The sequence below is a fragment of the Lichenostomus cassidix genome, chromosome 1Aa (assembly GCF_008360975.1).
Source record: "Lichenostomus cassidix isolate B80296 chromosome 1Aa, HeHo_3.0, whole genome shotgun sequence".
NCBI lineage: Eukaryota > Metazoa > Chordata > Aves > Passeriformes > Meliphagidae > Lichenostomus > Lichenostomus cassidix.
Window position 1 is genome coordinate 28,078,610 of NC_139480.1, and position 26,256 is coordinate 28,104,865.

Consider the following 26,256-nt stretch of genomic DNA (forward strand, 5'->3'; position numbering starts at 1 on the left):
AATGTGAAGGCATTTAAATCATCTGCATGCAAAAATACGTTTGCATCACAAGTGTTGAAATACTTTCTTGTCCATTAGCAAACCAGAAGAAAGTTGAGCAAACATTGACCAAATATAAGCATTTCAAAATCAGCAGGTCCAGACAATTTACTGTAGCAAACCATGAAATATTTTCTTGAAGAATGCTGCTATTAATAGATTCAATAAATCTTAGAATTCCCAGAAAACTCCACAAAACAACATAAGCAATTTTAATATTATTTAAAATACTGTAACTTTTAGTTAAGTAACTTTTAGTAACGAGTAAAGTTTACTCTGTTAGTAAAGAGTAACTTTTACTTAATACTACTATGAGACTATTGTCACACAAAAAAAAAATTGCAGAAGTTGCAACACAATTATTTGGAAAAAATTAAAAGAAAATGCCACAATCAGAAGTAATCAATGCACTTTCCAGGAAAAAAAAGGTACTGTCAAACAAATGTGATATCTGTTCCTGAATATATTTTTTTGTTCCATGAAGCTGAAATTATGCTATGCAGAGAAAAACCAGAAACACAAAAAACCTGCAAGATTAACTGGCCGTTCTCAACAAATAAGCTTTGATAGAAAATCATTATCAAAGAGCTGTTTCCAGTGATATTATAAAGGACAACATTATTAAAAGCTTTCACTGGTAATTTGGAAGCAAACATAAAAACATAGCTGGTGAAGTTTGCAGATGACAATACCTGGTAAAATGATAAACAGTGATAACAGCATCAATTCCACAGCTGAATCTGCATTACTGTGATGAAATGGCATTAGGCTGAGCTCATTTTAACAAAGACAAATGCTCCCACAGCAAGGAATGAAGATCTAACCCCAGGAATGGAAAGTATGCTGAGTACTCAATGTACAAATTTAGAAATTATTAGGAAAATTTTGCCTATGTATTAAAATTACCACATCCTTAAATATACTGAAAATCTGTTTACCATATTTTATACTGTGTCCATATTTTAAGGAGGCCTCTGGAAAACTGATGAAGGTATTAAAAAGAGCCACAAAACCTAAGTGATGTGTTTGAGTAGAAGGTCATGAAGTCAATTTATTTGACTTATCCAAAACAAAACTGACAAGTGATTTGATTACTACAAGTATCACCACAAGGAGAAGCTGCAGGATACTAAGGACCTTTTTACCCTAGTGGGGAGAAGCATAAAAAGAATCCATGCCTGAAACCTAATGCCAGAAAAAATTCAAATGAGACACAAGACACTCATCACTGTGAGAACACTAAACCACTGCAATAAACAGGCAAAGGGAAGCATTTTCCTTCTTTGTGCACTCAAACCAGGACTGCACATTTCTCTGAAAGGCATGGGATAGCAGGACACAAGGTATGCTTTGGTCAAACAAATTACTGGGTTCATTATAGCTGTAACAGGGAGAAATTTGATGGCTTGTGATACACGACTGATGAGACCAGATGAACTAACATGCTCCCCGCTCAAGACCAAACTCTATTAATTGATTTATCAGTGCTTTATGCTGCCATCCATTGCTGGGGTATCTGAGCACTTTCATATTAAATCAATAGCAAAATCCTTAATGGACTTCAAGGAGCTTCTGAAACGTCTACTTTCAGGAGCAAAACTAATTAGGGGAGGATTTTCGAAGAGGTCAGAAGGTCTGTATTTATCCTTCTTGTTAAAGACTGCATATCACTGTATTTCCTTTGTGTTTATATAGTATTTTGAAGCAGTGAGCCAGTGATTTCAGTCAGACATAGTACTACTAAATGGTTCTGTTTAAGAAACTCAATTTGGTTTGTCTCCTCTAATGCCTGCCAAAGTGCCCAATGGGTATCAAAACTGTCTCCCATTTCCACTGCTATTTAGGGTAATGGGCACTTGCTTTACTGACACAAAAAAAAAAAATTTGCATCCTCAGAGAGTCATAATTTAGATAAAATGAAGAGTGCTAGTACACACAAGGCACCACATAATCTACTCCTTAAAAATTACATTTTTTTCAGAGACACAATTCTATGAGGTGAACAAGCACTTTCATATCTAACAGTTATTATAAAGTTATAGCATAGGGTGTGGTGTTCTCAAAACATACATATTGTGCAAAAAGGTATTAACTGAAACTTGGACTCTAAAATTTATAAAAATACTGAAGTATTTTTTGTACAAAAATTTAAAACTTCCCAATATATCCTTTGACAAATGTACACTAATAAAGTGACTTCTAATTAATTTAGAGACTGCTTGAGGTCTAGCACATTAAAAATACAGCAAATTTGCTAGCTGCTTCATTTTTCTTGCAATTGCAAACTGTTAATGCTTTATTCTTCAAGTTAAATCAATTTTCATTAATTACACCCTATCCTTCTGGGCAAAGAATAATCAAATAGGCAAAATAGGATTACTGCAAAAAATAAGATATTGATCTAGTTTTTAAGCATCCATCACTGATTTTTGCTCAGTTTATTCATTGCTTTTATGGAGCAGTGAAGAAGGTACTTCTTGAAACCCTGAGTGTCTCAATGGGCTATTTGCAGCTGTTAATTTTTCAGCCAGAACAATTTTACATACTGTGCACTCTATTGCATTCTGCAATCCCTCTAAAACTTTGTTTGGGCCTTTTGAAGTCACAAATCAATTTTCTGTCTTTGTACCTTCACAGAAAGAGTTGATTGAAGATTGCTTCTTCCTTAGAGAAGAAGCTTGTCCAGCACCTAGAGGAACAGGGCAGAGACCAAGCCCTTTCTGCACACCAGGTGCCCTGGCAGCCAGGTGCTCACACTGTTCTCAGAAGCCCTGCTGAGCCTGTCTGCCTCAGGCAAGCAGAATGGCTCAGATCACCTCCTTTTAACTGTAATGGCTTCAACAGCCAAGCTTTCTTCCTGAATGCACGCCTCTAGTAAAAAGCCTTTATCTCTACAGAAAAATAAAGATGATTAAAATTTTGTAATAGTCTATACAAAGCTGAAAGGAAACGAAATTTATTCTCCAAGTTACAATTGAAACACACAGCACTGCTTATGAACTACACTGGGTCAAGAACATGCTTAGGTGCACAGACATGCTCATGCAGTAGCACTGCGGAGAAAGCAGCATGCCTGCTCCAGGGAACCCTTTTGGCTTGAACTAGTACAGTCACCTTATTACAGCAAACAGCTCTCAAAGCACATGCCTGGTGGCAGAAGACAACAGCCAGCGAGATCCAGAAAGATCAGAAAGGTACAGTAACACCAACTCCTGGAGAAGACAGGCAGCAAGTAGACTGGAGGGGTAGTGGAAAAAAGGAGACAAGCCAGGAACAGCAAGCAGAAAAGATGAGAGGCAGTAAACCTCCAATATATCAGTTTACTCACAAGACTGGTGAATAATATCAAAAGACAAATATATATATAATACACTTTGGGTAGCAAAATTGGATTTTTTATTTCTTGGTCTTAGATCTGCAATTCAAATTCACCTTGAATACAACTATCCATGGCACAAAAATGTAAAATGAAAAAATAAAGGAAAACATAGCAAAATATTTTAAAACTAAAAAAGCAGCAATACCAGTGACTAGTCAGAACTGGATTGAATACTTGACAGGAGTTTCATGATATCCAATAGGCAAGCAGAGTTTCCTAGACACCAGCTGCTCAGTGAGACACAGTAGGTCAGCATTACAAGGCTAAAACATCAGCTTTAATTAAATTTGATTTCCTAGTCTTCAATGAGTTAAAACTGATTATATTGCTTTAATTTTCTTCGAAGCCTAAAACACCATGCCCTAAATACTCATTAATTCAACCACAAAGATTTGCAGTTTAAAATAACTTCTACATCTACTTTTGCATTCCAAAGCTATTCTTATAAATATTACAGACTGATTTAATGTGAATTACTCTAGTAAAATGTGTACAGAACTGACTGGGAGAACATTAACATTCATAAGACATAGAAGAAAAATCGACCTGTTGTACCCAGATTATAATTCTGAAAATGAGAGTATGATATTAAATGACCCAAAAGAAGAACAGGAGGGAACATGACCTCCCAGAATATGAAGGTAGTAGAAAATGCTAATAAACTGCTCATCTCAGTTTAATAATTTAATACAACCTGCATATAAAAGGAAGGCCACTTAGAAACGCACAAAAAGCATTTTTAGCTATTAGTGTTCAATGCCATTATTCAAAAAATTAAAGACAGCACAATCTAGCAGCACTTCTCCAGGTGGTGAGAAAGCCACAGGTAAGCTCCATATTTGCACTCCATGGCTTTAGAGAGGTCTGAAGTGCAGAAACAGTTCCTAGAAAACAAACTTCAGAGTCTCTTCTCTCCCCTTGCATAATTCTGTCTGGTTCCAAGTGAACATTTATTAAAGCAAATTCCCAAATTTTTGGTTTGCCCTAAGAGGACAAACAAATCAATTAATTATCTGTGGAAAAGAGCAGAGAGGAAATGAAGGGAAATTTGAGTGAGAATATTAGTTCAACAGGTACCTTGAAAAGTAGTCATCACACTGAAAGACTACAGGCTTAGATTATATGCTCAAAGGCTTCTAACAGATTTACTTTGGGAATATAACATGCCTGTATTTTACAAGTTTGGCATTCTTAAAACAGCAACAAACTATATCAAACTTGAGAAATCTTGCTTTTGCAGATCTGTTCTGGTAAAACAGTGCAAGGGAACTATCCTGATGTCTCAACTGTGAGTAAGGCCCATGACCCATGTTCCTAAATGAGGCTGTTACTGTTCTAATCTCTGCCTTTGACCCAGACTCTGAAAATTAAGTTTTGGTTGTTAGTTTTTAAGGCCATGTGGAATTCAAAAGAAAGCAGGCTAGGAACTAACAAGGAGATCCAAATAATCATACAAATAATGCATCATTTCCTCTCTCATTTTAGCATGACCACTAAGATGCAAGTAAAACCAGTACCACAATACATCAGCAAGGGGGCAGTTATTTCTAGTTTTGAACAGTTTAGATAGGGTGACACTAAGGAACTACAGTGACAAGTTACATTCTTTTCCTTGGAATTCACAGTAAACAAGGAATTAGTCTTTTAACAGTTAATCTGCCATCATACCCACCTATGGGGCTGACACAGGGAAAGTCAAATGATTTGACAAACCAAGGATATTAACCCTTACATCCACCAAATCAGAAATTCGATTCAAGGATAAAAAACTATTTCAAAATTGTTAACTGTACCTCAGAAATTTGTCATTCTCTAGCTTCTGCTGTGAAAAATTGTGCATTCCTTGTTATCTCACTATTTTATTACTATGGATTAGCTGGAAACTAAAACAAGGAAATTAAATAAAATATTTAGAGCAGCCTTCCAGTACCTGAAGGGGGCCTACAAGAGAGTTGGAGAGGGACTTTTTACAAAGGCATTAGTGACAGGATAAGAGAATGGCTTTAAATTGGAAGAGGGCAGGTTTAGATTAGGTATCAGGGGAAAAACTCTTTACTATGAAGATGGTGAGATACTGGAACAGGTTGTCCAGAGCAGTTGTGGAATGCCCCATCCCTGGAAATGTTCAAGGCCAGGTAGGATGGGGCTTTGAACAACCTGGTCTAGCAGGAGGTGTTCCCTGCCCATGAGAAGGGCTTAGAACTAGATGAGCTTTAAGGTCCCTTCCAACTCAAACCATTCTATGATTCTATAATCTATAAGTGGAAATAGACTGGGTCCCTGGTTTGTGCAACTAAGGCGGCACCCAGATATAGGATAAGCATTTAAAATCCAGATTTAAAAGAACTGATGATCACTGCCTTGACTAAAGAAACTTGCAGGCATATAGATCAAGTAGGCAGGCAGCAGCCACGCATCTATTATAAGAGAACAGATATTCAGGGAAGAAACTACTAGAAGATCACTCAAGGAACATAATGACTTTACTAAAGGCTGTAAAATTCCTCCTATCTGAACATTATCAAATAGCAACCTGAGGAAAAAGAAAAAAATAAAACCCAACCACAGCAGGAATACAGGTCCTCCTTTAATTACAGGTTTCTGCAAAGAGACTTGCAATAATACCTCCTGCAATTTTTATAAGTATTCAAATGAAAGAAGAGCTTTGTGATTATCTTTTAAAAGCAGTGCAGGGAAAAGGCAGAAGGGAGCATAAAGAAGCCCTGCAGAAATTTGCCAACAAATATACAGGAAGATGCACATTCCTAAGTTTAAATGAGGACTCTCTGAAGAATTGACTGCAGCTGTGCATAAAGCAACCACAAAACTGAAGAGACACAACTGAACTTTAACACAAGAATTTCCAATTGCTTAATATTCCTTCAAGAAACTTAAAGTTTTAATAGGCCCACAAAGGCTTGAAAAGGCACTGGAAAACAACATATCTTAAATTTCATGACAACTTTGGAAGATAAGCTGTTCTTATATATAACAACTAAACAGTTACAAGAGATCTTGAGAACTACTTTAAAATAAGATTTCCTCCTCACTTCCTGAAGTGGAAAATTCACTATTACCTCTGCAAACATCTTCTGTTTTGAAATCTGAGTTATGGTTTCAAGTTGTCTACTAGGACTACAGTACAACTGTGAGGCAACCTGCATTTCTATAGGAAACTATCCTGCATTACTTGAGATTTGGCAGCTGAATACAGAAAGGAAGTTGTTAAATGTTTCTCTGTAGAGTTAAACATATCAAACAACACTTTTGTTTTCCAAAGGGAACCTAGGGTGCATACATTCATGTTTAGTTATTTTTTACTTGCTGGGTTCATGCTTTGCTCATTTGGACAGCTTGAGCAAATAACTTGGCTATTATTTGTGCAAAGCTCTGTAGGCATTTCATTTATTCTTCTCAAATATACAAAAAAATGCAGCTGGACAAAACTGAACTTCCAAAAAAGAAACAGAAGAGATTAGAAATAAGACAGAAAAATCACTTCTGAGATCCTGTGCACAGAAAAATCCTCAGACTGACAGCAAGAACCCCGTAAGACAGATAGAAGATCTTTTGCACGATCCATGGCAATGAGAAGTACCTTCCCATTACTTCATACTTAAACTGTCTCTGCTACAGAAGAATCCACTTTCTGCTAATACAAGTCATACATTCACATTACAGTTCCCTGTAACTTATTTTAAACACAAAAAATTACTGGAGCTGTTTCAAGTGCCATCCATTCACAAATTATTGAAGTGGGCAGGAAAGCTACAATAACTATCATAATCACATTAGATACAGCGAGAGAGAATGTTAAAATAACGAATATTCAAAACTGATAATTTACAAAAAAAAAAAAAACTGGACAAAAAGCTGATACATTCATTTAAATTACACATACATATTCCACTTAATCAAGTAAAAAAAAAAATCATACTGTCAGTAAATGGATATTCTTAAACCTGCTTGATAATTGAAAATCCAGTGAAAAATAACGTAAGACTCCTTAGAAGTGGAAATTCTATATATGTACATGTGTTTGAAGACACCTTCATAAACCAGGCAGAAGAAACCAGAAGTCTAGTGCTTTCCTATAGATAAGCTAAAGTACCTTACTGCTCAGTTTCACTGCATTTAATCCGCCACAACCACCATCACAGCCATAAATGTCAGTTAATAGGCAGCAGTACTTCATTGCTATTTCCACTCAAAAAAAGAGCCCAATAACACATACACAGCTAGCACATTACACCTTCAGCTGTGCCTCTTATATGTTCTGCTTCTAAACCTTCCAAGCAGACCCAGATCATATCCTCCTCCCACCACTAGACTGTAGCTATTACCTTTTCCATGCTGTGTAGATAGGAAGTATAATTTGGGAGACAGAAAAGAGAGACAGCTAAAGAAAGTCATCCTGTTATGCAAAGTTATCCTGTTATGTATAGATGGAAGTGTGGAAAGCCTGCATGTTTGGAGTATGTCTGCTATGGACAGAAACCTGGTACAAACTAAGAAATATATTGACAGTTCAGTTTTCCAAACATCATTTTGCCAGAAGTTTACAACTTGACCAAATTTAGGTCAAAACCAGCACAAGGCAACTCCATACTGTTTTAAAATATGTTTAAAATAAGAATAAAGAGAAATAGCTTTTCCCTCTCTAAACCTCTTTTCTTTACCTTTCTAACCTTAAACCAAAAGCTTACCAAAACCAATTCAACTCACATTAAAGGTTACCTTCAGTCTAAATTTGGGAAAAATTACAAATAACTGGACAGACACTTTCATAAGGCTTTTACAGCCTTATTAACCAGCAGTGGTACAAGCAACATGCCTAAGGATATTTCAGTCCCTTTCAGGGATAGCTGGTTTTCATACTGTCTACAAAGAGTGACAGAAGTTCATCCAAATAAGACAATAATATCTTCACACAGATCTCTTTACCATGAGACTGTCATCCCTTTAAACAGACACAGTAATGGTACCATGACATAGAGACTAATCAAGCACAAGGAAGCCAGATTTAACTCAATTTAACCAGAATGTACATTTCCTGATGTTTACATTTTTCTATCAAAATTTTACACTTTATAATAACTTTATAATAAATCATTAAAAATAGGTTTCTATCACACTGCCTGGATTTCCAGTCTTGTTAGTGTCTTCAAATGTTTCCCTTATAAACCAGATTTGATTTTTTGTTTGTAAAGGCAGGTCATTTTTCTAAATTTAAAACACAGGGATTAGAGAACTAAAAATGTATTTGAAACACACAAATACTCTGGAGAACTACTTAATGAAAGCTACTTGCTTTTTTTAAAGCTTTCTAAAGCGTTCCTGAGTGTTACCTAGAAACTGATAGTTGAAGTGAGCAATTTTCATTTATATGAAAAAAAACTAATCAAAACATATGGCATAAGGCCATATTCTGCTATTTGTAATATGCTAAGTAAACATTTCTAGACATAAGCAGAAAGTAAGAATTTTTGTCCTGCAATAAGCATCAAAACCAATTCGTATTGTTCTACTTCCCCACAAAATTTGAAATTTAAGTGAAAAGATTGCTGCTAGTGTCCACATTCCACTTTTTTACTTAAATGGCCCATTAGGTTTTAAGAGTATCTTGATATGTCTACAACACACTAAAATAAATTCAAAACTGAAAGTTTCTGCAAAGACAAACACAAAAAATAGGAAGAAAGATTTTTTTAAAATACAAACACATAGTACAAGTACAAAGGAAAGCTGAAGACAAATTGATATAAAAATCAGTATTTATGTAAAAAAATAATGCACTGTATATTGCAAAATCAGTCAGTTACAGTATTCACCTTCACACAGATTTCTACATTTTCAGGCTTCAAAAGGTTACATAGCAAGGAAAAGATACCTACACGAGAGGCAGTCTGCTTCCTAGATTTCATTACAAAAATTTATACCCTGAGCCTGCAGGGAAATTAGAAGCAGGATACAAAATCTGCTAACAGTGGAGTGTGTTTTTGTACTGTTAAAGCATTTGTCCAGCTCACATGGATCTGGAAGTCAGAGCCAGTCTATCTTAGACAAGCAAATAGTCACAAAAATTAAGCTTCTAAAATGGAGTTGGGATGAAGGTGCAAATCAGTGAGTGGATCCTCCACGTTCAACACATAGGAACTTTCCTGGAATCCAAAAGCTCACTTTATGAAGACTTCATCTCACTGAGACAGGTGATCTAAGTTCAAATATACTTTACAAATACATTTCATACCATGCAAGTTTAAATATTTTACTGTAACACTAGAATTCAGCCCTTTTCTTCATGTTTTTCTCTGGAGAAAAAGTTTGTATTACTTTAACAGTTTTTATTTTTTCACTAAGATAATTGGAGAAAACGTAATTACCTGTTGCAAATCACTATAACCCCATCGACAGTAATGCAGTTGAGGGTCTGCCCCAAAACTATTTTAAAGCCATTTATTAAAAATATTATAACAGGATATATTGTCTAAGAAACCCATCTACTACAGTCTGATGAAGCATCAGAACTCTTACTACAGCTCTTCACTTTTAGGGACTACATACTCTATAACAATAATCAGGTAATAATTCCTATTATAGAAATATGACTGCAACAGCTTTCCACCATTGGGCTTTTTTTCTACTTCCAAAATGCCCGATAAAGCTGCAAAACCATGAAATTTTTTAGAAGTATTGTAAGACAAGCAACTTCAAACTCGATTTTTACTTAAAAACCCCTCAATTCTGCTCTACCTTTTGGTGCTAATGGCTCTACAATGTTGAAACAAATTATTTTTAATATAAAGTCTCCATATTTACTAACAGAGAAAACTAGTATCACATACTAGTTATTAATTTCTCAGAAAATCGTATTTGTAGTGTGCAGTTTACATCTGAGATAAACGAAAAAAGATTGTCAAAACAGTACTTCAACATGTAAGAGATGAACATAAAAAGGCACATACAGATTGTCAATGATTACAACACATTTCTTTGAAAGAGTATTTTCTGCACTTGTAAACAACTTTGTTTACATAAAGGCTCACACCTTTAAAGTGAGGTTAGTGCTGCTGACTCAGTTATTGCTACATTCACAGTTTAACAGAATTTTAGACAATACATGAGGTACACTCCCAAACAGAGCCATCTTCATTTCTTCCTTGTTCATTTATCATTAGATAACCGAATTATGCAGACTAGAAGCACTGACCATAGAAGCCAGTAACACCCAAATCATCAGATATGAGATAAACATTAGCAGTGATTAAACTTCAAAAGACCAAAAAGTCACCTTTGCAGAAAAAAGTTCCTGTTCTTCATTACATGAGTATTTTCTTCATTTTTATGTATGCTAGTAAACTTTTCTTCTGGGCCCATTAAGAGCCCATTCAAGCTGTAATAGAATTCTTGCACCTTTTGACCAGTTATGTTAATTTAGTCTCTCGATGAAACAGCGAGGAGTCAGAAATCACCTTCCCTTTGATCTTCTGGCATACAAGTCTCTTATGCTTTTTGTTAGCTGCTTTATGAATACTTTGTATACTCTTCCACAGTATGTATGCATGGTTTTCTGTAATTCCAGTTCTAGGGGCTGCAACAGCGAATGAACCAGGTCATCTCCAAATGAATACTGTAAAGAGGTAATATAATTAAAAATTAATATGGAAGACTGTCATTACTCAGGGGTATTAGAGTTTATAAAAATGCTTTTCAGCATCATTTTTGCTGTCTATAGGTATATTAACTGTTTTCAAGAACTCACAAGTGCTTCTGAATGCAGTAATTGAAAAACACCTCTAAATTACAGAAATATACTCTCATGCTTTCAATAAACCTAAAAAGAAAGATTTTATTTTTTAATGTAAGCAAATCAGTGTATTCAGACAGGCAAGGAAGAAATTTTAAATTACCTTACCCAATTAAAAATTTACAATCTAAAATGATCTCTGGATTTTATTTTTGTTGCATGCTAGCTTTCTCAAATGATATATAACCTTTAAGTAATACAATTCTTATCAAATTACAATGAAACATTATACAGTATAAAAAGTGGTACTACTGAAGTTTCATTAAACTGAATGATGGCCAAACACATACTATGTTTAACATGGGCATGAAATAAAGTTATCATTAACTCAACAGTCCAATATTTTTTATAAACAAATGGTAAGTTAAAACAGCGTTTTGAAGTACCATAATTTTGTTCATCTTATTACCATTGAATCAGTAGTGGTTTACATACTTTCTCTGACATGTTCATATACGAAATTGGATCATAAATAAAAGGAAATAATTTTTTCTTCTGTTTTTGACAATGCTCAAAGGAAACAAAGAAATATTTTTATGGAAACACAATCACTTTCCCTGCAATGTATTCTCAGACCCCCAAAAGTACTTTTCTTCATTTTTATATCTATATGACAATGTGTAATAAAGCAACATTAAAATATACTATTGATTTTTGCAGGTTATACACACATAGTAGACTGCTACATTAAAATGTGCATCAGTGCTAAGTTTTACAGCTCTTCAGTGAGTATACTGATGTATTGGTAAATAGTTTATTAGATGACTTATTTCCAGAATGAAAGGAAGTCACTGTGCTTAGTACTTAAAGGAACAGCAACAAATTAATACACTGAATTTCTAGAAAAGGTCAAAACACAGTATATAAAAATTTTTTTACAATCCAAATCTAGATACAATTAAGTATTAAAATATTGCAGTAAATACATACAAACTTTGAGAAGAAGGGATTTTTCCTGCATTTTAAAATCTCCAGAAAAATTAAGCTTCTGATGATGGCTTGTTCAGCCTGTTTCTACTCTGCACTGGTGTGGCCTCACCTTGAGTAGTGTGTGCTGTTTTGGGAGCCACAATATAGAAAGGATGTAAAGCTATTAGAGTGTCCAAAAAAGGGTAACAAAGATGATGAAGAGCTTGAGAAGAAGCTGCGTGAGGAGCACTGAGGTCACCTGGACTGGAGGAGAGTGAGGGGAAATCTCACTGCAGTTACAGCTTCCTCCTGAGGGGCAGAGGAGAGGCAGACACTGATCTCCTTCTGTGGTGACAGTGACAGGACCAAAGGGAATGGCCTGAAGTTGTGTCGGGGAGGTTTAGGTCGAATATTAGAAAAAGGTTCTTCATCCAGAGCATGGCTGGGCACTGGAACAGGTTTCTCAGGGCAGTGGTCACAGCACCAAACCTGACTCAGTGCAAGAAGTATTTGATAACACTCTGAGGCACATGGTGTACTCTTGGGGATGGTCCTGTGCATCCCCACAGGAAACTGGATTTCAATGATACTTGTCAGTCCCTTCCTATTCAGATATTCCAAGCTTTCCAATGCTCACAGAAACAGTTTACTAGATCATTTGTTAAATAAATGAGAACAAAGCCTTTTGAACAAACACTGACAACTACAGGCATTGTTTTAGAATCCTAAATTAGACACAGCCTACACTCTGTTTCAAAAGATGCTCTTCAAAACAGGAATATACTGGAACTCCATCCAAACAATAAAGGAGAAACTGGTGAAACACTTGACATTGCTTAAAAGAGAAAAAAAATTACTCTGTTGCAATCAAGACAAATATCAATATTACCTACAAAATACACATACCACTACAGATCAACATACATAAAAGAATAATAAGAACAAGGCAAAAAACACTTACATTTTTTATTGCTTCATAGACAGCCCTAAAAGTCGGTTGTTTATCATCGTGGTAAACACCTCTGTTTCCATGAAGAATAAATATACCTTCTTCCTCAGCTGCCTTACAATTGCTTCCATAGATGCAGTGGTCAGGCCGGTAATTCCATTGGCAAGGAAAGACATAAAGACTTTCTGTGTGGAAAAATGAGAGCTCTGTGTTAAGCATCAAAATTGTTTCAGGAAATAAACTTATCTTCTCTCTTTTTTTTTTTTAGGATTGCTTTACAAATTTCTGTACAATTGTTTTGAAATCTAACAATTAGTTACACTCCAGCAAGCTCCAGCACTGTGTCTCAAACACTTTAGAGAATGAAAGAAATTAATAGTCCCTTGAATGTTTTCACCCAAAAGCCCACTAATAGAGTATTTTCCTGGATTTTTGAACACCATGAAAAAGATAACTTTGCAGTGTTAGACTGAAAATCAATGTGGATTTACCTGGATTGTGAAAAAACATAATGTTCAATAGATCCTGATCACCCCATGTTATGTTCAACTTGTATTTCTTCAGTAGTGGCATAAGAATTTCTCCCCACTGTAATCGCACTGGTGTCATATCATTCTATTAAACAAAACAAAGCAAAACAACACACACTCAGGATAATTATACCTGTAAGGAAGGAAATGCCTTACAGAAAAGCAGTAACTTGCACTTCAAAGATACAAATCTCTAATGTATAGATCACTTCTTCCTTTCCAACCATCAAGGCTATCTAAGGAAAACAGTTACAGGCACTTCCAATATGCTTTATTTCTTAATTATTAACTTACCAGGAAAATTTCCCTTAAACCAAGAATTCTAAGAAATAGCAAGAGTTTTTTTATACAGCAGTAGGATTGAGCACCCAAACTGCATTTAAGTCATGCAGCAAGTAGATGGGGAGTATTTAAATACCCACACTTCATTCACTTTCTCTCTTTATCACAGAGTGATAATATACACAGGTTCTAATGCTAACTTCAAAAATTCAAACCAGTTCAATAAAAAATTAATTCTTAAATAGTTCCAAACACATACAGACAAAAAATACTGGCTACAAAGCAGTGTAAAGAAATACAGAAATTCTTCAAACTTTCAGAAGAATTTTTATCAAGTTGAACTTTTTTAGTTACTGAACTTGAATTTCCACACCAATGGGACAACTTTACACTAGCAAAAGTAATCAAGAACTAAAACAACAGCTGTTACTAAATTCCCAAATTCCTGATTTAGCAGAATCGCTTCAAGGGAAAAGAAGGATGAGTTCTTCTAAGTTTCTGGTTGAGAAGCAGATACTTGGAGAAAACTGGCCTACACTGAATTCCATGTTAACAAAGGGATTCAAATCTGCAGTTTAAATGGTTACATATCCTAAAGCTAATCTCTTACCTTTACACCTTACTTAAACTCAACTAGAACAGAAAAGGAACAAGGCTGCTCACTCTGTATCTTGTACTTCAGTTTTGAGAGTGAGGATGTAATAACAATAAATCCCACAGAGAAAATTACTAAACAAGCACAAGCATTGTACCCTTGCTTCTTTTTACCAAGTTGCAAAAAAAAAAATTAATTAGAACTCCAGTATAGTTTGGGATTTGCATACAGGAATATCACGTTAAGAGACAGATTACCAGGTGCAAAATACTCAGTTTGAGATTTGCAGTATCAAAGACTTCCTTCTCTGAGCTTTACACTTACAAAGTAGAAAGTGCAGTTCAGTTTTTACTCTTTCTTCAAATTGTTTCAGCCATCAAATATGAAGGGCTTTCAGAACTGAAGACTAAAACAAGAAATACTACAAGATTTCAGAGAAGAATTAATACAAAAAAGATCAATAGCTTATATTATGTAAGAAGCCAAACAGAATATTATAGTTCCTTCTCTCCTAAAAAATTTATGACTATGATTGCCTGCAAGTATTTGATGAGCTCAGGCATAACAAATGCACAAGAAAATTCTTCTCTAGTAAGAATTACCGTTAGGCTCAATCCAACATGATTAAATGAAATAAAACATAGACTTTAACAGTAAGATAAAACCTTCCAAAAAAGAAAAAATCAGATTGAATCACACTCAGTAAAGATTACTCCCTCACCTCAACTTTGCCATCCACAGAATATAGACCTAAGGTTTAAATTAGACACAATGCTAAGAATTAAAAACACATTTAAATTAGCTCACTCATATCAGGATAATCATGGTAAGAGAATATACAGTAGCAAATAAAGTTTTAGAGGAACTTGTAGAAAAAAAGTTTAAACTGTTGAAGTCATTATTTAATAGAATTTTCTTTTCACTTGTAGAGTTTTAATAGCAGAGAAATCCAAAGGATATCCCAAGAAGATGCAAAGCAGGTAACAACATGCATCACATAGCCAGATGTCAAGAAGCACTACTACTTGATAAATAGTGCTGTCAGATTTAAGAACTGGAAATTGTAATATTTCCATAACCTTTGCATAAATAGAAAAAAACTATATATTAATAAAATAGCAGTGATACATAATGACACCAGTGCAGGAACAAGAGAAACTACCTGAATAATTGGTTTTTTCCTTCTTTAAAATATTCCATTGCAACTTATGGTGAGGTGAAACAGCCTGAGAAGTAGTATGCTGATAGAACAGCTTTTCAGAAGTTACATAAGTAAGAAAAGTCAAAGAAAAAAATTCTACAATAATTTTAGAATTTCCAGAATAAAAGCCTTCTCTCTAGTATTCAACAACATGCGAAGAATGTTAGAGATATGAGAAAAACCCAAATGATAGTAGGCATGTCTGTGATGACATCAAACTGATATGGACAGGCTCCTAAGAACTCTCAAAACTCTAGTTTACTTGAGCAGAAGAAAATGTATATAGGGACATCAAGGTATTTTCTAACATTTTGGGATGGTTTTGCTTGTTTAGCTTGGTCATTACTCATTTCTGTATCAGAAAAATTCTTAAGTCAGACTGAAGTCAGAAGTCTGAAGTCAGACTTTCAAGAGCTGTCACATTTTTCTAAATTCTAGGAAGGAAAAGCTGAGGAAAAATTCTCAAATCATGCAGCAATATCTAAACAAACTGCAGCTGTGTCCCACAAACAGCTAACGAACTTAAATTTCCTTAATGCCAAAGGAGAGCCAGCCCTCTTCCTTCTGGTTACATGATTCTACCCTGTTACTGCACTAACAGTGTGGTGCTAACAATTACTGCATGTTTTTGTAAGCTGATTTACTTCAATAACCCAGCAGAAGGATTTCTTTTTTCTACTGTTGCCAAATTGAATTGAATCACATAAAGGACCAAACACCAAAGGCTAAGATCAAGTAAATAAGAAAAGCAAGGACAAGCAGCTGGTAAGAAACAGAAACCTTCCTTTTAGAAGCAATTAGTTTTTGTGCAGGCTCACCATATTTCTTCAAACTAGAGCCCTAAGCAACACTGAATGGGAAAAAAAAGGATTATAATGGTTTAGGTCATAGAAGCTCTCTGAACTTAGATTTCCTTTTTTTTTTTTTTTTTCTAAAGCATACCCATGACCCTCTATTTTGCACACTCTATCTGGAGTTAATTTGTTTGGAGCTTGTTTGATTTTCTAAGAGTTTGTTCCCTTCTTTGACTGCCTGCATCTCAGGCATCACAACTACTAACCTTAATAAACGTGATAGAAGTCATTCCTCTCTATTCCTATTGCCTCACTGGTCTAGGACTTTTTGTTAAAAAGACCATATCTGTACTATATACTATATCTCCTCCAGTTTAAAAAAATCTACATCTATATGTATACAAATAAAAAAAAATCACCTACTATTACCTCTTCCACATCCTGAACATTCTTGATTTGTTTACATTCCCATTTTCTAACTGCTGCTTAGCAGAGACAACATGCAGGCACTAATCATCAGCAGCTTCATTGCGAATTCTAGTCTTATGTCCAGTTATACAGTTTGATGACCACATTGTATTCAGTAACACATCTGTGCATGCACAGTTGTCTGTATAAATGCATACACATGTGTGCATTAAGGGCATGTATTTGTGCTGTATATATACACAGAGACTCACAACACACAAGACAAATAAGATAGGACCAGAAGTTACAACATCCATTAGGCACCACCGGCAGCCAAGGAGCAGGATGCTTGTCTGAAATGGCTTGACGTGACAGTCCTGAGAAGATTGAGGCTCAAATAAGAAAGTGGATAAAAGATTACTTAATCCTGGAGCAAGACATGTACTACAGGTTTACTGCTACCCAGATGAACATTATAACCATTGGCTAAATTCTCTGGTTCTACTTTCTATTTATCCATGTTCAAGCTCCTCCTGACTCTTACAAATCAATGTGACAAGAGAAGAAAGATGCATGAAGGCCTCAAGTAGCTCAGCCTGTAACTTGGACTACAACAGACAAAGAAACCACAGTTTTAAATCCATAGCACTGTAGGAATATCCTGATCCAAAACATCCACTTCAGATAAATGTTCTAGCACTACAGTATCATATGAGAAGGCCTACAGGCATCTTTAAAAAGAAACAAAAATTCAGTCAACTTATATACTCCTTAAAGAATTTGTTGAGCCTCCTGAAAGAACATAAACAAATTCAAGCTTCCTATAAAACAATGAAGCACTTTCTAGTTCTACTGTATTTCACTGGAATAGTTAATAGGACACAACATGGAACTGTCACCTGTAAGGTCCAAAAACATCTGCAGTGTCAACTGGTATTAGGATGGTCCCTAGCCCTGAATTTTGTTTACCTCTTTTCCATAGGTTTGACTGGTAGCTCCTTTGTTATCAGTCACAAGGGAAGTTCATACATCCTCAGGCCCATTGTGTATAGACTCAGCTGCACTAAATCCTTTTCCAAGTTTTGCTTCGTCTACAATTTTTCCTATTGACCAATCCTCTTTATATTAAGACATTCAAGGAACCTAGAGATGAAAACAAAGCCTCTGCAAGTTTCCATGAACAGCAGAGTTTTTGTAATAAAGGTTGTGCATCTTAGGGCCCTGTGATGCTCTGCAAGGTTGTGGGACCACACTGTAGGTACTAAGGGAGGATAAACTAAATTATTCCCTTGCTCGATGCTCTCTTAGACCAGATCTCACAGAATCACAGAAAAAAATATTCTAGCCCTTTAGAATCAAGGTAAAGTGCAACGTTTCATTTTGAATTTCAGAATACTCATTAATTATTTCACCTACTTAAATCTTCTACTTTAAGTATAATTATACACTTAAATTTGAAGAAAACATCTGTTTTAGGTGTTAAGGAGGAAGGACTTCATATTGTCCTCTAGAAAACCACAGATCATTTTATTGACAATTTTAGTATCCTACATAATCTGTATGCTTTTGAAAATTTTAACTCAAATTTTACCAAAAATGCATAGTTTTAAATGGATTGATAACCTAGGTTTTACTGAGAAGCCAAACAAGAATTCTGGCATAGTATGAACAAAAGACCAAATTCATCTTAGCATTTACCTTACTCAAATCACTGTATAGAAATGCACTGTGAGAGGTTAAGATATATGCAGTTTTCAATCGCACGTTTTTTCCTACTTTTCAGTATTTTATTTCTCCATATGCTATAATCAGTAAAACAAAGTAGACAATGCAAGATTTCATTGATATGTGTAACAATGATAGGGAAGTTTTCTTGGAGAAACTACAGCCATACTCCACAGCTACTATAACTTTCTACTTTAACTACAACTGAGATAATCCATTCTCCATTTCTCTTAAATTCTCTGGATTTCCCCCTAAGTAAAATACACAGCCAGAAATGATGAAAGATGCTTATTAAACTGGAAATGGGGGAGAATTAATGTCTACTGCAAGTTTATATTTCTCCTCTTATGGATGCATCTTCTGAACGTTTTTGACTGCATGATTATTTTTCCCTAATCAAACTTCTCTTAAACAGAGATATACTTTTCCCCAAAGCATAATCACATGGCACTACTTTTGTACTCGTGTTTCAAGTACATCAGAAAAAACTTCAAGTCTGAGAAGCAATGACCATTTCTATTGCTGTGTACACTGCTTCCATGCATGTAGTAGTAGCTCCTTGCATGATGAACTTCTTTGTCTACAAAAACTAGGACTTCAAAGCAAATAAAAAGATACTTAGGGTGATAATCATCTGGCTACGATGTAAGAGATCGAAATTTGGAAACCTTAGTTTTCGATAACTTACTAAATGTTTTAGCACCACCTCCTGGTCATACAAATACACACATTTTACAAATTTACAACAATTGTTTTCTGGGATGCCTGTACTGAAGAAATTACGTGGGCATATCTACTGGCAAATGTAATTTACAGCAAATTGTATCAAGTCACAGAGGATCTCTCAGAACTAAGAAAAATTAAAACAATCACGCACACTTGAAATTCAAGAATTCAAAGTCTTACAGTGAATGAGATTTAAAAAACGGATACTATTTTAAACACAGTGTACTTTGAGAGCATTATTACAATTACAGAAAAATAGATTTTGAAAAAGACACATGAATATGAAACAGGAATAGAATAAAAAGATGTAAATCCACAGCAAATACAAAAGAGGCAACACACATACCTTGAAATATTTTCTTCTGATACGTGTCATATTCATCAGCATGACTCCAGAATTAATTCCAGTTACTCCATAATAGGGATGTCTAGCAAAACGATTATACCACCCAATACGAGGCTCTTCATGTTCCGGTGCCATTGCAGCAATTTGTGTGGAGTTGAACTTTCCCAGAAAAGACCAAATATCATCAACAGGCCTCAAAAACAGGATGTCAGTATCAACATACAGCAGTGAATCCACATTTTTGAGGATTAACTGTGAGGGAAAGAAATTTAAAACCAAACCGTTAAGTTTTATTGAACTTCTCTTCATAAAACCCAATAAAGTTTAACAAATTTTGTCACATGCAAATAAATTCTCTTTAGGCTGACCGTTTGCAGTCAATAAATTTGTCATCATTCCTTTTTGTCTCACTTTTAAGGGTTTTTGTACAGGGGAAATAAGTTTTATATACTACAACAATGCAAAGGCACTCATTCTACATTTTATATGCCAGGGCTCCTTAGGATAGGTGGGGGCCAGGTGAAATGTTACTCTAACAGGAGCTCCTATCTTGCTCCTGACTCACTTGCTTTCCCATGCAGCTAATCAAACAAGCATTAAGAGCCCTAAAAAAGACTTGGGAGATAGCTGCCACTGCTCTATTTCACCCAGCCTGAAGTGTCTTAGATGAGCATACGCATAAAACACTGGCAAAATAGCCATTTTTGTTTCATTTTCTCTAACACTTCTCGGACGCATGTATGCAGAAAACTTTCCAACTGAATGAGGAGATGAGCTTTGATAAATTCCTCTTACCTCTGAGAAGATGACATGACCTATACCCCTTTCTGAGGATATTGTATAATGCATCAAGCGAGAAAAGGACTTTTATTCCATAGGGTATTAATGCCACAGAAGAACATTAAATTCAGAGGGTTTTTTAGGATGTCATAAAACTAAATTCCAGGAGCAATAGTAGTTCTTCATTTAAAATGAAACAGAAATCAGATTAACAAGGACAGTTTGATGCCTCATAAACAGACTTCTGGACTGTCTTATTACAAAGTAACTTACTGGCAAAAATAGCCTTTGTGAAGCACATGGTTTAAATAATTTCTTCCATTCTGCTGCACTCTCAGATGGAAATGTTATTGGATATAACGTGTAATTAACTCTTCCTTCATAGGGGAATTCATCAAGCTATGTGAAAATAAGAAATCACAAAAATTACTTCAATTCTATGACAAAAAATAAATCAATTTACCACTCAAATCAATAAGTGAACACAACAGCAGTGCCTCTTTTCCATAACAGAAATACACGAATTTATCAGCTAATCAAAAGACTTGAACAAAAAGTGGCACCTGCAGGCCACTGTGAAGAAAACACATCATATCAGATCATATGCAAAAGGAAGAGGAAGTAAAATAAATTACTATTTACAAAAAGTAAGTACATGAATTAAAACTCTGCCCCTCTTAACTAGTTAACACAGGACAAACACCAATGTAATCTTTCTAAATTTAAAGTAATCTTATTCCATATTTGCCACAGCTACTGTTTGTATAACAGTGTATATAAATTAGCATGTGTAACTCACTAATGTCACAGTTAATAAGACATTTTAAGCACAAAAATAGTAAAACCCTCCACAGTTATATCCTAGTCAGTTTCTAAAACTGCTACTCCAGTCATAATGTAATTTCTGTTAACTCAAATTTACTAAAATTAGACATAACCATATCTACCATATTCAAAAATTGGTGTTTCACTTTCTCTAATCAGTATAAGACTGACTCATGCTGTGAGCACAGGGACAAAAAAAGGACAGATCTCTAATGTTTTCTTGTAAAGCCAACTCTGAATAAGCTCACATAAGGTAACTGGTTTGCGTTCATAACATCAGGCTTGTATTTAACAGATTCAAGATGACAAATCAGAAGTTTTATTCTCTCTCTAGGAGAAACTCTGGTACCAACAGCTGGCATTCTTTCACAGGAAAAAATTTCAAAGATCCCCATCCAACACTATGAAAGCCTTATTACCTTATTTTTAGATGCCTGCATTTCTGCCACTTTATCAAACAACTATCCAAGAAGCATTGCTATATATCACTCAAATTGTGCTACAAATTGATTGAATACATTTTTTGAATACTTACTATGTCTTTGAAACTCTCATGCAACTGGTCCTCAGCAAAAATATGAAAATGAAGAGGTTTGATGCTGAAAATAATGGCTGATCTCAACATATTAACAGTCTCCTCCAGTCTTTCACCACAGGCCACCACTGCTAGGTGCATTTTCTCAGAAGGATGTGTTTTCACATAATCATATCTGATACAAAAATATTTTTTCATTTGACATTATTTCTAGCACAGGCTTAAAGAAAAACTCTACTATTTACTGCAGCAAGTAACAAAATACCCTTTATCATACTTAAACCAGCAAAGTGTAACTCAACAGAACATGCAAACTACAGCATTACACCTCATCCGTATGCTCACATTTAACCTGAACCATTCTCATAATCACTCCCACCATCCCAGCCTACGGGGGGAAAAAAAGGCGCAGAAGATCTACATACAAGCTACACACACATTTATTCTTTACAATCTTACTATTCACTACTAGCAAGGAAATTCATCAAAACAGCTATGCTAAAAGAAAGACTACAGGAAGTTACATCAAAATGTCAAAGGCTGACAGGACATTAAGTCTACATATGAGTTAATTTTTTCCCCTTTTCCTGGACTAAATACAGACATAGGGAAAAATTACAAATACAGCAGACTCGAACTCAACACCAAAAGTGGGATGACCCCTACTTTCAAGAAGTTCTGTTAAAAACGTTTTTTACTGATCTAGGCATTTTGTCCATTTTCTGCTCCAGTAAGTCCTTTTTTGTCAAACACGCTTCAGTGCTTCGCCCAAGCACTGACAAAACACAAAAAGTCTCCTCCTATCCTTCCATCTTGCAGGAGTACAACCTGGGTTGGAAGAGAGGGGGAAACTAATAGCTCAGATGGCCTTGTGGGATGCCCTGGTGCTCCCAGTGGTTCTGGAAAATCCCTCAGGTACACTGACCACATGCACTGTCTCTGTCCTGGAGGCTAAATCATTACAAGGTGTGGAGACTGGGAAATCCTTTATTCCTGAAGACACCTGTGCAAAAATTATAGTGAAAAATGCCTGGAATGTATTATACAGGGAACATTTAAAAGTTATTTCATTATTTTACTATAATAGGCTAAAATTGTCATCAGGTGAATACCATTAGCTTGGTGGCAAACACAGTGGGTATACTAAAAATCTCCTGTATTTCATATATTTAGTCAGAAAAGCTTTCAAAGCTTTTAAGCACACATCAACTCAAATCCCATCTTCTAAACAACATCATGCACATGAGCTGTTTGCACAGACTATGGGAGGAGGGGGGTAATAGAACCAAAAGTATCTGAAGGCTTAAATTGCAAGTTTAATGTCAAATTATGCAGACAAAACCAATTCTGAAGTTAGAAAAGACTTCGCTAAACTAAAAACAGTAGAGAAATGCCTGACAAACCATCCATTCTTAGAAACTTGTTAAAGAGAGAGACACTTCAAAACAAATTACCAGATGTGATTCTTAGTACACAATCTCCATCCAATTTATGCAACTATGTAAACACATACAAATATCCCTCTTTTATTTAAGGCACAGAAGAGCTACACACATTATTTTCAGTTCCACAAGGCAAAATATAAGCAAAGTTGTCACTGTAAAATGGCTAAATTTTAATGCCATAAATAATTGCTGCATTTAAAAAACATTCTGAGTTTTGAAAGAATTTAATGCCCTGGAACTAAAAAAAAAACTTTTTTTTTTTTTATATTGAATCCAGGCATTTAAGATCAATAAAATTTTAGTTAGATTACACAGCCAGTCTTAAGTCAAGGTTCAGGGCATTATTAAAAATCACATGCATGAAAGACCTCATAGGTCAGATTTAGATCCAAAATAGGGCACCTAAATGATTGTGTAAAATTGTCAAAATTGTGTATCTCAATAAAGCCGATAGAGATCTAGTGAGCAGGTTATGGAGTATAGGCAGTAATTCATCTCATTATAAAGTAAACACCTCGGGCTTGAATAGATTTTTAACATTGGTATAGCGCCATTTAATAAATTCTAGAATATCCCACCTGATCTCCAGATGCCAGTCCAAAAGGACTGGGTATTTCAAAGATCATGTTGTATCTCCTAGTCCTAAAAAGATGTCTGGGATACCCGAGTGCTTCTTGATTAACACCAACAATTTACTTCTCAGCAAACAAATGGCAGGTTGCCTGGATCATCCTCTATGCCCTTTCAATTTTAATGACCGTTTAAGACCTACTTGACATAGACACCAATATGCAGACATCTATATTCTGCAGATGATTTAATCTGCAGATGAAATCTTTTATTAATCTTGAAGCAAAATCTAAAAACTAGTTCAGGTTAACACACACTCACAAAAAAAGAATCTTGAAATGTAATCAAGACATGCCCGTCCAGACCTTTATACATAAAGCTAATATAAACATTACACCATGTAGTAAGTAGTAATGTAAGAAACACAATGCAAGCTGAATATGATGAGGGTAGTTGAAACCCAGAAATAAGTACACTGCTACAGCAGTGAGAACAAGCTGCAAGCAGCAGATTAGCCTCATCACTAATCCACTGAAAAGGGAATTACAATAATTAAGCCCTGAAGTCATGAGAGCCTACAGTGATATTACAAGGTCATGTGATAAATAAGGGCAAAACCTGCACAAATTGCATAGCTGAAAGCCAAGCTCCTGAACCACATGTAACACACAGCTTTCCATAAATAAAGTATGACAAAAATTATGCCATAGAAACTCTAAAACGTACTGAGGTTCAAAGACTGTATTATTTCTACATCTAATGACATCAGTGAATAAAGGAACATTTCAAGCCACACAACAAAAAACTGACTGATCATGTTATAATGCTTTTACAGTCACTTTGTCCACACAATCTGTGTTCTGTTTCAGATTTACTAAGTTCAATGTTTTTAAATCTCTGCTTAAAAATTATTTCTTTAAAGGCAAAATAAAATAGTTAGAAAGAGCTAACAAACACTCAATTTCAGCTTGTACCATACAGGAAACAGGTGGACTCAGATCCATAAGTTCATAACATAAAGCTTTATCCCTGAAGCAGATGGAGCAAGAAGCTGTTGCAAAGAAAAGGCCACCATTCCCTCTGGGGACTATCCACTACAAAGGGGATGAGACATAAGACCTCAGAAATGTATTAAGGCAGAAGCTATGAGACTTCAGAATTGTGGTTCTAACTCCAGACTCCATGAAAAGACATTCTTTAGAGATTATATGATGCATTTGACTTCCCTGCATAAGGCCCACTGGAAACCATAGCCTCCTTTTCAGCAACCAGGCCTCAGTGCTGCTCCTCTCCCCTTCATATACACCTCTCTCCACTCCCAAGGATATCCTATCCCCATCTTCATCCAGGGTCACTACTTATTGATAACCCTCAGCTGCCAGCACCTTTAATCCCATTTTCCTCTTCCTGACACCAGAGGCAGCATGAAGTGCAAATTGTTCAGCAGAGTTTATCAGCTCGAGCTCTGCATTCTCACCTTTAGTGTGAACATGTCCCACCCACAGAGCCAATTATCTTTTCCATTACTTGTATCACTCCCTTCTTCAATATTATGTCTATACAGCTTTAGTGCTTCCACTAATTTCTTCCCAAATTATCTGCCCTCAACTGCTCCCTTCTTTTGCAGCCTCTGTAACCTTCTCCCCATCTTTCTCCACTGCAGTCAGGCATGCAGCTACCTCAGCAGAAGCCAGGGAAAAGAAAACTGTGTTCATTTAGATAATTTGTCCTGTATCTGTTTTGACCAAGTGACACAAGATCTTTTGGCAATACAATTTTTAGCAGTCCAGTTGCTGAGTTGACAATGAGCAAAATAAAATTTATTCTACAAGAATGGTAACTTGTCTGAACCTGAGCAGGTTTGGTATCAGAGTATCACAGCTCTGGTATGAACCCTTATTGAACCTTAAATACAGGTTCTGAAAGGATTGACACTTTTGAAAATGAAGAGATACTTTCAAAAAATTGTTGAGAAGCAATGTGGAAAACACAAAAATACAAATGTAGATTTTTATATGCACATTTTTAATTACTAATAGCTTGACCTTTAAGTGTAGGAGAACCTAGTGGAAAAGCTGGAAAAAAGCAACAATAGAGTGAAATACAAACTGTATTTTAGTAAGGATTTTTGGATAGACTAACAAAGAAAACTTGACAGCCCTAATTTCTAAAGAAAGAAAAATCTCCAATAATGTGGGAGTCCTATCTTCTGCAAGGAAAGAAAAACCTCCAGTAATTAAAATGGAAGAGAAAGAATGCACCTGTAACCCAGTAGAAGACACTGAGCAGGATGCCATGACAGGATTTGAGTCTTTAAGGAGAACTTCATTTTTGGGAAGATACTAATTACACATGAGGCGTAGAGACAGTAAAAATAAACAAAACACTAGAGACAGAGCTCCATGCATACT

The 26,256-nt window shown here is 35.4% G+C and overlaps 1 protein-coding gene across 3 annotated transcripts in view; it reads right to left on the reverse strand.

Moving 5' to 3' along the window:
- The window catches only part of GXYLT1 (glucoside xylosyltransferase 1), a 58,361-nt gene that overhangs the window by 18,558 nt on the left and 13,547 nt on the right, over nt 1-26,256 (reverse strand). For 2 of the 3 annotated variants that reach the window (XM_085043439.1, XM_085043424.1), the window contains 6 exons: nt 21,831-22,005; nt 20,744-20,869; nt 19,691-19,942; nt 13,575-13,698; nt 13,096-13,268; nt 9,175-11,048 (listed from right to left, as the gene is read on the reverse strand). In XM_085043439.1, the coding sequence (XP_084899565.1) occupies nt 10,887-11,048; nt 13,096-13,268; nt 13,575-13,698; nt 19,691-19,942; nt 20,744-20,869; nt 21,831-22,005 (1,012 nt within the window). In that variant the 3' untranslated portion in view covers nt 9,175-10,886. Of the gene's footprint in view, nt 1-9,174; nt 11,049-13,095; nt 13,269-13,574; nt 13,699-19,690; nt 19,943-20,743; nt 20,870-21,830; nt 22,006-26,256 lie in introns of those variants that run through there. The other variant, XM_085043434.1, reaches the window with a different exon arrangement.